Source organism: Enoplosus armatus, chromosome 1, assembly GCF_043641665.1.
Source record: "Enoplosus armatus isolate fEnoArm2 chromosome 1, fEnoArm2.hap1, whole genome shotgun sequence".
Lineage (NCBI taxonomy): Eukaryota > Metazoa > Chordata > Actinopteri > Centrarchiformes > Enoplosidae > Enoplosus > Enoplosus armatus.
Window position 1 is genome coordinate 1255981 of NC_092180.1, and position 11211 is coordinate 1267191.

The 11211-nt window shown below is 47.2% G+C and overlaps 1 protein-coding gene across 1 annotated transcript in view; it reads left to right on the top strand.

Annotated features, from left to right (window-relative positions):
- LOC139285415 (nuclear receptor ROR-alpha A-like) overlaps window positions 1-9223 on the top strand; it is a 66092-nt gene extending 56869 nt beyond the window's left edge. The window contains exons 3-12 of the mRNA XM_070906016.1: window positions 958-1043; window positions 1839-1980; window positions 2581-2846; window positions 2952-3147; window positions 4882-5003; window positions 5131-5263; window positions 5634-5741; window positions 6677-6787; window positions 6889-7001; window positions 9056-9223. Coding sequence (XP_070762117.1) covers window positions 958-1043; window positions 1839-1980; window positions 2581-2846; window positions 2952-3147; window positions 4882-5003; window positions 5131-5263; window positions 5634-5741; window positions 6677-6787; window positions 6889-7001; window positions 9056-9223 — 1445 coding nt within the window. The remainder of the gene's footprint in view (window positions 1-957; window positions 1044-1838; window positions 1981-2580; window positions 2847-2951; window positions 3148-4881; window positions 5004-5130; window positions 5264-5633; window positions 5742-6676; window positions 6788-6888; window positions 7002-9055) is intronic.
- Window positions 9224-11211: the final 1988 nt, after the last annotated feature.

The window sequence follows — 11211 nt, forward strand, 5'->3', positions numbered from 1 at the left end:
TGTGTGTGTGTGTTCATGTGGCTGCACACTTACATAACTTCCCGCTGCTAAATATAGCAGCTCAGAGCCGAGATGTCACTCCGTTACAAGCTGCTGAGTGTATAAATACACGCCGTCCGTGTGTTTTCAGACTCGGTCTGAAAGATGAGATCCTTCACGTCTCAACTGATCTTTTAAGGAGTGAAACAGGAGAAGTGACGCGTAAACAACTCCTCGCCGCGACGAAGAAGAACTGCATTACCGTTAATATCAGCAGAGTTTAGAGATATTTGGATATATGTAAAGCATAGACAGAAAGAAGAGCGCATGTTCATGTCATGTTTGTTATAGTTCAGTATTTTACATCATAGTTCTGTTTTATGTGCAGTGTCTGAATCTTATTTTATATATCTCAACATTAATATATATTTGATATGTTGTTGGTTGGTTGTTGATGACAATAATTTAATATCCAAAGAAGGTTATGCATTTTTTTAATGGTCAAATATTGATATCTGTGTCAGTTTCTCCTAAATCTCACCAAACCTTAACGAGAGTTATCACATTATAAAACCAATAACTTACATAAACGTATTCTTCCAACTGTGACAGTTTTGAAAGACAAACGATGGCCTCGACAAACAACATATTTTGTGGTTGCATGTGGAAGACTTGTTGAGTACAAACTAATTCAAATGTTCTGTTCTTATAGATTGGGAATGTGTCAACCTTTACAGGATGAATATTTCATTTTTTCCCTGTTCAAAGATTCGTCAGTCTTTCAGTAAAGACTGTTTCTGGCTTGTTTGCTGCTCCTCTGTTTTTTGTTTTGTCACCGCCTCCAGGTGTGCTGACGTGGCTCAGCCTAACCCTCAAACGCCATGTCATCTGATGGAGAACTAATCTGAGAATAAAGCTGCTGTTGTACTGAAGCCTCCAGGACTGTTTTCAGTGTTTGTTTTCTCTCTCTGTCTGCAGCTCAGATTGAAATCATTCCCTGTAAGATCTGTGGAGATAAATCGTCAGGGATCCACTACGGGGTGATCACCTGTGAAGGCTGTAAGGTAGGCCCCGCCCTCTCCTCTTCACCGTGTCACTTCCTGTTGAGCCCGAGCATCGGCTTCGTTTGAACGGTCTTTTTAGCTCAGGAGGGTTTCTGACGATGAGAGCTGGTCGAACTCTCAGATGCTAAGGAAAGGTTCTTCAGGGCTTCCTTTCTTACCTCCTTTAGAATAAGGTACTCTGGACCATCCTGTACCAAAGGAACACAAGTCCTTACAGCAACAGCATCCACTTCTCCATCCATCCCCACCTTTAGATCCCAGCTAAAGACCCACCTTTTTACAATTGAGTTCCCCTTCATTGCTAATGTGACTATAGTTTGAACCTTGTCTTTTACAGTTATTTATTTTGTTTAAATGTGCTCTTTAATTTATTTATCCACAAAACTCACTATCGTCCAACAAATGTGCAGTTTCCCATTATTCTTCCAGTCTCCTGCCTGCGGAGCATCAGTCACAACCTTCTGGCACAGAAAACCTTCTCCTGGTTAGAAAGCTTCCCTAAACGAGCTCGTGTGTGCAGCTGCAGCAGCTGCTGTTGGCAGCTGGAGGCTCATTTCACAGCCAACAAGCAGCGGACGGAGATTCACCTGTGTGCAAACACAAGAGACAGAGAGAGGCTGGCGTATGGATCACAGATCCAGAGGATCATGGTCGAGATAGGCAGGATAGTGAATCAAAGATCCGCCTAAAGAAGCTGTGATATCTTTTAAATGCGCTGACAAGACGAGTAAAGGCCTGACCGTGCAACACAGCTGTATATAAAAATAAAAACTGTAGTATTTCCTCCCCTCTCAGGGTTTCTTCAGGCGGAGTCAGCAGAGTAACGCCGCCTACTCGTGTCCTCGCCAGAAAAACTGTCTGATCGACCGAACGAGCCGCAACCGCTGCCAACACTGCCGTCTGCAGAAATGTCTGACTGTGGGCATGTCCCGAGACGGTGAGACACACACACACACACACACAGGTACATACACATAACTAAGGAATGGACACACTAGCCTGCAGACGCACCAGCAGTGCAGAAGAGTCTGTCTGTGTGCGACATGTCGTCTGGTTCATTTAAGGAACAATGCAGGTTCAACCTCTGTGTCATGTCTTTACGTTTGCTGAGTGTGAAAGCAACTTTGAAATGAGAAACTTGGCGGATGCAGTTTAATATAATATAATAAGTGTTTTAATTGCAGAAGTCAAAGCTGCGGCTGTGACGTGCACTGAGTGTAAATCCCTCTGCAGAGTTTGAGTCTGCTCAGATGTTGTTGGTTTGTTGTAACAGATAGGCCTAAATGAAGCATGTGTGTCTGTATCTGCGTCGACTTCTAGGCCAAAGTCCTTCACAGCCGAGGAGGAAGGTATTTTATCTAATGAACGAAGAAACCTGCGAGCCGGTCAACTCAAGTCTGCCGCTGCATTCACACGACTCTTCTCACTCGACTCACAGTAGTGTGAGGCCTTTAGTGTCTCAGAGGGAGCTGTGTGATGTCAGATGAAGTCTTAAAGAAATTCAGTTTTATAACTCTTGTTTCTACCTCAAACGCAGCTGTAAAGTTTGGTCGCATGTCCAAGAAGCAGCGGGACAGTTTGTACGCTGAGGTGCAGAAACACCGCCTCCAGCAGCAGCAGCAGCAGCAGCAGCAGCAGGGTCCCCTCCTGTCCCACCCCAGCCTCGGCAGCCCGAGCTCGGGCGAGGCAGAGCCGCTGTCCCCTCACTACGGCCTCTCGTCCACGGGCCTCACGGAGCTGCCGGATGAGCTGGGAGGCTACATGGAACAAAACTCACCTGAAGGAGGATCCGTCTCGTCCAAAGTCTGTGGTTTTTACTTTCCAGAGGTGTTTGAGCAAAAAATACACCCTAAAAATGGATGGAGTTACTTACAGTGTATGTGTATCGACCTTCTCTTCCACAAACAGGCAGACTCTGGAGGAGGAGGGGAAGGAGGTGGTGCCTTCTACCTGGACTTCCAGCCGTCCCCGGACCAGTCCGGCCTCGATATTAATGGCATCAAACCGGAGCCGCTGTGCGACTATGGATCCAGTAACGGCTTCTTCCCTTACTGCTCCTTCAGTGATGGAGACACATCGCCCACTGCGTCCATGGCTGAACTCGGTGAGATGGAGGAGTGTGAACAAAGGTGGAGGTACAGGAGGAGGGGTGGGGGGGGGCAGTGGGGACACATCTCCCCCTAACTTTTCTGACTGTTGTGCTCTTGAATGATCTGAGTTGATAAAAATCCAGATTCAGTCATTTCATCTGTGACATGAAAGCTTCAGGAGCAGCAACAGGATGAATGGAGAGTAAGGTCTGCGGACAAACTCCAACCAGGGACGGTACTACCCCATCCACAACACCACCCCCACCCCCGGCCCCATGTCCAGTGTCGGGCCCCCAGGACGCCCTCTGTCTCCGGGTCTCTCTTTGTGTCACTGTCTCTTTAGCTTGTTGATGCCGTCTCATATTTTATTTTCAGTCACTTTTATTCATCTCAAAATTAAGAAGAACTCTAAATCAGATTTTAGTCGACAGAGTCAGTGGGCGGAGCCCTGCTGACAGCTTTGTGACATCCCAAAACACTGTCCACTTGTGGAGGGAAAAACAAACAGAGAGAAGATGAGGAAATATCCTGAAAGAGGTGAAGCAGAGAGGAAGAGGAGGAGGAGGAGATGAGGAATAAGAAGCCACAAAGAAGAGTTAGGAAGAGACAAAAGGAAGAAAGTAAGAGAGAGAACTGTGGGGCAAACAGAGACAGAAAGGTGGTTTAAAATAGCAGGAGGCTGGAAACTCATCTTCAGAGCTCATTAAAGTCTCTGTGTGGTAATTAGCTGTCTGTTAATTAGGGCCAAGTGGGACGTGGCAGGGCACTCGGTGGGGGAAATCATATTTTTATTCTCCCTGGAGACTTTTTTTATTCCCGGTTTTTCTTTGACAAAAGCATTTATCATAATACCCCCCCCCCACACCCCCCCATCCAGAAGCTGTATGAGCGGACTGTATTTTTGTACTTTGTTGTTTTGCTCTCTGGTGTTATTTCGTATTCAGTCATGCTGGAACAATTAGCAGCAGCACCGAACAATCGTTGCTGTTACTTTGAGTTTGTTTCTTGTCTGAGCTGCGTTCACCAACATTTTGTTGACACAGTTTCATACAGTATAAAAATGTGCCACAAAACAACTGGATATTTAAAACACCACAAACACACATCCGATGTAGGAAATGGAGCCAGGAAGTTATACAGAGTCTTCAAACCTCTGAGTTACTGACTTCTGGACATTGAGCACGTGCTGAAACACCGAACAGGTTGTTCTATATTTTATCATCTCGTTGATTGTGACTACAGCATGAAGTCATCTACCAGAAATATGTGCTTGCATGTATTTGATGATGATGACTCTGCATTACGATCCAGCACATGTAGAACCAGGTTCAGCCTTTTTCTGCTGTCCTGCTGCGTTTCTTCATGCAGTCGGTCTGAACGCGTCCCGAGGACGTGCTGAAGTAAAGCATCTCATTCCAAAATATTTACTTGTATGCTACATTAAAAAAACGAAGTGAAATCAAATCAAGTGTTACTTTACTGGGATAACTGTGTCGATGCTACGTGCTACACTATGCTGTGTGTTATTTATCACAATGCAAAACAAGCAGCGAGTCTCTGCAAACTCAACAGGCTGCAGGAAAAACACCCACAAGCACTGCAGGAGACTGAGACCTGATCCTGCAGAAGGGACCAGGGTCGGGGTGTCAGAAATCCGGCCTCCATCGGGACAAACGTTACCTGTTTAGCTGCACTACTGGTCCTCGGTCCGGCCGTGTTCACCTGCTCTCTGTCATGGTTTGTTGCAGATCACCTGGCTCAGATCATCTCAAAGTCTCACTTGGAGACGTGTCAGTACCTGAAGGAGGAGCTGCATCAGATGAGCTGGCAGAACGTCCTGCAGGACGAGGTGGAGAGCTACCAGAGCAAGGTGCGTTCACTGCACCGTCACACACTATGTGCACGCGTTCGTCCTGTAGTCCTGTAGTCCTGTAGTCCTGTTCAACAAGCTTCAGTTCACTTCAGTTCCGACGTGTCTTGTTTTACTATCTGTGCAGCCGCAGGAGGTGATGTGGCAGCTCTGTGCCGTAAAGGTCACTGAGGCCATCCAGCACGTGGTGGAGTTCGCCAAACGCATCGACGGCTTCATGGATCTCTGTCAAAATGACCAGATCGTGCTGCTGAAAGCTGGTGAGAGGGACCGCCGCGGGTCAGAAGTCTGGTCCCATGTGCAGAGCCAAACCCAGATCTACTGCACCACAGCCTGATACATCTTATTATTATTATTATTATTATTATTATTGTTGTTAAAAAGTCATCAGTGAGCTGTAGTTCATTGTGACTCACACACACCGTCCTGCTGTACAGTGTACAGTAAAGTACACTGTACAGTGTACAGTAAAGTACAGTGATGAAAGTTCACAGTTCACAGGACAAAATGTTTCTTTAGTGTCCCGTAGAAAAGGAAATGTTTGACATGTTGACTGATTAATCAGATGAATCAGATATTAAGCAGTGAGTCATTAAATCATCATCAGCGTCTCCATGTTCTCTCTGTCAGGCTCTCTGGAGGTCGTCTTCGTCCGGATGTGTCGGGTGTTTGACTCGCAGAACAACACCGTCTACTTCGACGGGAAGTTCGCAGGTCCTGATGCTTTCAAGGCTTTAGGTGAGTGGAGGAACTTTCTAACAGGTTCCTGATCAGAGAGGCAGCTACAATAACATCTCCTCTTCACCCACCATGTGCTCAGTTGAAGAGGACGTTTGAATACTTTTCTTGAGATGTGTCTTGTGGCGCCCCCTGTGGGTCATATGGTAGAAAAGAAATATGAGCATGCTACACAAAGTGAATGGATTGATCAGCTGAGCAGAGGAGACATTTTGAAGTCCGGCCTCCAGAATATGCACCTGGCATTCAGAATATATATATATATATATATGAATGTGTAAAGATGGAGAGGGAGAGGAGGAAAGCTCAGTGCATCATGGGAAGTCCCCCAGCAGTCTAGGCCTACAGCAGCATAACTAGGGGGCCGGTCCAGGCAGGCCTGAGCCAGCCCTTAACTATAAGCCTGATCAAAAAGCAAAGTTTGAAGCCTCCTCTTGAAAGTAGAGAGTGTGTCTGCCTCCCGGACCCACAGGCTGATATATTATTCTCAAATGAACCATTCTGCATAATTTTACTTTTGGTGCTTAATTTTGATGCTAATACTTGGTTCATTATATTTTGGCAATTTTGAATGCAGGACTCTTACTTGTAACATAATATTTATACACTGTGGTAGATAGATAAGTACTTCTTCCACCACTGAAACTTATGAATCACACACCATCATTAACAGCTCTCTCTTCACAGAACTAGCTGTAATTTTAAAATATGTCATCTATGTCTGTCCTTCAGTCATTTAATGATTTGTTTTAAACTCTTTCATAGATTCATACATTTCAGTGAGGAGGTAAATATCAGATCTGTGCGCCCTCAGTCACAATAAACAGACTCCAAGTTGAATCTCACTGTTTCTCTTTTTCTTTCTGAGCTATAAACACTCACTCACTATTTCCCTGTGTGTGTGTGTGTGTGTGTGTGTGTGTGTGTGTTACCAGGTTGTGATGACTTGATCACGTCAGTGTTCGACTTTGCTAAAAGCATGTGTTTGCTGCATCTGTCGGAGGACGAGCTCGCCCTGTTCTCAGCATTCGTTCTGCTCTCTGCAGGTACGTCTCATCACTCTCCTCCTCCGTCGTCCTAAACATCGAACTTCACAAGCTGAAACAGGTTGTGTGTGTGTGTGTGTGTGTGTGTGTGTTTGCTGCAGACCGCTCGTGGCTGCAGGAGAAGCTGCAGGTGGAGAAGCTGCAGCAGAAGACTCAGCTGGCTCTGCAACACGTCCTGCAGAAGAACCAGAGAGAGGACGGACTGCTAAACAAGGTACACGCAGTACGGTAACCATCACCTCCAGTATACGTTTGAAGCAGTGAGACAAAATGTCCTCACTGACATTGTCTCAAATTGTCTCAGAGTTAGAGGAGCACTCACATTCAAAAGCTGCTCCGGACAAACTGCTCGAGGTCCGGTCTCCATAACTGATGAGAACAGCGTTGAAGATGAGACGTGAGGCTCAGATTTACTTATTAAACCCTCATAAACAAACCTAAATTACAAAACTATTGCTTCATAAAAAGAACTCAAATGTAGAAGCTTACATGAAGCAGATCTCTGTGTGCACACTTACATTACTCATAGAAACAGGCAGGTGTAGTTATACAGCTGTATCTCTGCTGAAGTGTTAAAGATACTGGAAGGAGTCAAAGGCTGTTTCACCACCACAGCCCTTTAGGATGACAGTGAGTACAAAATAAATCAAATGATATCAGTGATGAATGAATTTGGCAGAAACATCAACACGTTGTGACATTAAAGTACTTTACCGTTGTTATACAGTAACCACGTCTGTTAGTGGACGGCCTCACGCTGCCCTCCTGTGGCGAAGAGGTGAACTACAACAGAAACAACAACACATTCATGTTGTCTTTAAACAGCTCGATGACGAATGAACCTCTTATACAAGTATGAAGTTGTATTTCTATACTTGTGAGGCCCTCGTTGACTTAATGCATTACCTCACTTAACATCTGAACGTTAACCCTTAAAGGACCAGACCAGTTCATCGCTCCTCCTCTCTTCTTTCTCTCCTTCTGTCCACCTCCTCTTCCTCCTCCCTTTGTCACGTCTCTCCTCTTGTTTCCTCCTGTCTCCTTCCCTCCTGTCCTTGTCTTCCCTCCTCTCCCCACTCCTGGTTTCCTCTCCCCTCGTCTCCCCTCCTATCTCCCCTCCTCTCTCCCCTCCTCTCCTCTCTCCCCTCTCCTCCTTGTTTCCTCTCCTCTCTCCCCTCCTCTCCTCTCTCCCCTCCTCTCTCCCCTCCTCTCCTCTCTCCCCTCCCCTCCTTGTTTTCTCTCCTCTCTCCTCTCCTCTCTCCCCTCCCCTCCTTGTTTTCTCTCCTCTCTCCCCTCTCCTCCTCTCTCCCCTCCTCTCCTATCTCCCCTCCCCTCCTTGTTTTCTCTCCTCTCTCCCCTCTCCTCCTTGTTTTCTCCCCTCTCTCCCCTCCCCTCCTCTCTCCTCTCCTCTCTCCCCTTGTCTCCCCTCCTCTCTCCCCTCCTCCTCTCCTCTCCTCTCTCCCCTCGTCTCCCCTCTCTCCTCTCCTCTCTCCTCTCCTCTCCTCTCTCCCCTCTCTCCCCTCCTCTCTCCTCCTCTCTTCTCTCCTCTCCTCTCTCCCCTCCCCCCCTCCTCTCTCCTCTCCTCTCTCCCCTCGTCTCTCCTCTCTCCTCTCCTCTCCTCTCTCCCCTCCCCTCCTTGTTTTCTCTCCTCTCTCCCCTCGTCTCCCCTCTCTCCTCTCCTCTCTCCTCTCCTCTCCTCTCCTCTCTCCCCTCTCTCCCCCCCCCTCCTCTCTCCCCTCGTCTCCCCTCCTCTCTCCCCTCCTTGTTTTCTCTCCTCTCTCCCCTCCCCTCCTCTCCCCCCCCCCTCCTCTCTCTCCCCTCCTCTCTCCCCTCCTCTCCCCTCCTTTCTCCCCTCGTCTCTCCTCTCTCCCCTCTCTCCCCTCCTCTCTTCTCTCCTCTCCTCTCTCCCCTCCCCTCCTCTCTCCCCTCCTTGTTTTCTCTCCTCTCTCCCCTCCCCTCCTCTCTCCCCTCCCCCCCTCCTCTCTCCCCTCCTTGTTTTCTCTCCTCTCTCCCCTCCTCTCCTCTCTCCCCTCCCCTCCTTGTTTTCTCTCTCCTCTCCCCTCTCTCCTCTCCTATCTCCCCTCCTCTCTCCCCTCTCTCCTCTCCTCTCTCCCCTCCTCTCCTCTCTCCCCTCTCTCCCCTCCTCTCTCCCCTCCTTGTTTTCTCTCCTCTCTCCCCTCTCTCCCCTCTCCTCCTCTCTCCCCTCCTATCTCCCCTCCCCCCCTCCTCTCTCCCCTCCCCCCTTCCTCTCCTGTTTCCTGTCCCCAGCTCAGATGTAAGGTGTCAGCGTTGCGTTCACTGTGCAGTCGGCACACAGAGAAGCTGTCAGCGTTCAGAGCAGTTCACCCCGACGTGGTGGGGACACACTTCCCTCCTCTCTATAAGGAGCTGTTTGGTGCCGACCTCGAACTGACTCTGCAGACCGACGACGACTAAACGTTGACCACAAGCTCCGCAGAGCCGAGCGGTGAACCGATGGGCCACGGAGGACGGGACGCCAGAAACTGTGTGGCCGCTGCACTTCTCCTGGACAGCTGAGTCCACAAGAACGGAGAGATTTGAACTCCTCAGTTTGTCCGTCTTCACCTCCTCCTCCTCTCATGACTCTGGTTTTGGATGCAGTGAGAAGTCAGGTCGTCTCCCTCCACCTGCAGTAATACACGTCTTGCACCCAGGATCCTGGATCTGGATCAGTTTCACCTCTGACATTAAAAGACACCTTCGATATTCAGATTGTCAGGACATCACCTCTTCTTCTAACAGTTACTTCACATCTGAGTGCAGCAAAAATCATTTGTATGAGTTTGATCCAGAAATTGGTTTATCTGGAAGCTTGTTGACGCGGTGACGACTACCGTTAGTTGGTGAGCTACTGTGGCCATAACATGCAGGCTGCCGCTATCCAGCCAATATAGCTCACCAAGCTAGCTAGCTAGCTCAGTCGCTACATGAGACAAAGAGTTGACTCAACTTTTGTGGAGCAGTTTACACTCCGAGCAGAGCAGGTTTTATAAAAGTGGACGGTGCAACAAGCTGATATGAAAGCGTCTCCTGTTTTTAACTCTCCAGCTCACAGGTTCGCTCTGATGAGGCCGTTTACATTTGTGCAGTGATGCAAATTTGTCATAAATGCTTGCGTGACCAAGCCCTGACAGTGAACGCCTCATCTGTATGTTTCTATGTAAATGTTGCAAAAATCTAAACTTTTGATCCCCCATTTAGCTTCTTAATGAATCACCTCCTCTATGTTTCTATGGCTGCACCAGCCCATAAAAACATATCTTGTAAATCATTTTGAAAGTAGAATTGAAAGTAAAGGGGTCTGAATAATGTTTGAGCAAACATGAGGTTGGACAGGCCTGTAAAGATAAGAAGAAGACATCATCACTTCATCCCAAAAGAAACATCTGGTTTTGCTGCATCCTCCCTTTTGATATCCTAAATGTCCTAAATATACCACCTGATTACTTTTTTCATTCACGGCAACTTTTACCGGCCAGTTTGTTTCTGTCCACCTCAAACAGCAAAGTTTGTTCAGTTTGTTTAAATGAGATCAGCTGGTTCCGAGCAGAAATCCAGTCTGTTGATGCGTCACTCAGGTTAATGCAGATCGTTAAGCCCCAAATAATTCAACTAGACACCAAACGTCATGTTCACATCTCTTCTCAGGCAGTTTAACTTTATTAATTAGCAGAAACATAAAGTCAGGATTTAATCGTGAAAATGGACCCCATGTTTTGGTTGGTGACTCAAGTTAGATTTGATGATTTGTCGATCACATTAATTCTCTTTTCTAGTTTTTGTGTTGAATTTCAGGAACACTGACCTGGTAAACAACATTTCCTCTGTGGTTTTCAGAGTCCCTGAGAAAAAGCAGGAAACACAAGACCAAGTCAATATGCACAAGTGGAGAAAAAAACAAGCTCAAACACAGCAGACTGATCCACCTGAAGACGTTTGTACCTGAAAGTGATATTTACTGTTCAAAAAAACATTCAGGAGCTTCTGAATATAGCAGCGACCGCTGAGGCTCATGGGTACTGTAGTATTTAGAACCATGTGTATTTAGAAACACACTCCTTAAGAGTTTTACATGTGAAACTGACTTCCAGAGGCAGCAGCTCTACTGATGTTATAACTCTTTAAGAGTGAACAGACAGACACAGTCCAGACTTCTTCAGACTCTCCACAGATAGAACCTGACGATGGACTGGGCGGCAGAAATTCTTGAGTTATCATTCATGAGTTCTGAATTCGTTTCATCCTCCATGATCTCATTCCTCCTCCCAGCAGCCTCTTTCTCCTCTGAGCCTTCAGGCCGCAGCGTCAGACACAGAGCACCAAATTCAATCTAATTTAGCAGTGAGTCTGCAGCGCCATCTGGTGGCCGTGACAGTAAAGTGTCAGTTTGTCTGCAGCTCTGG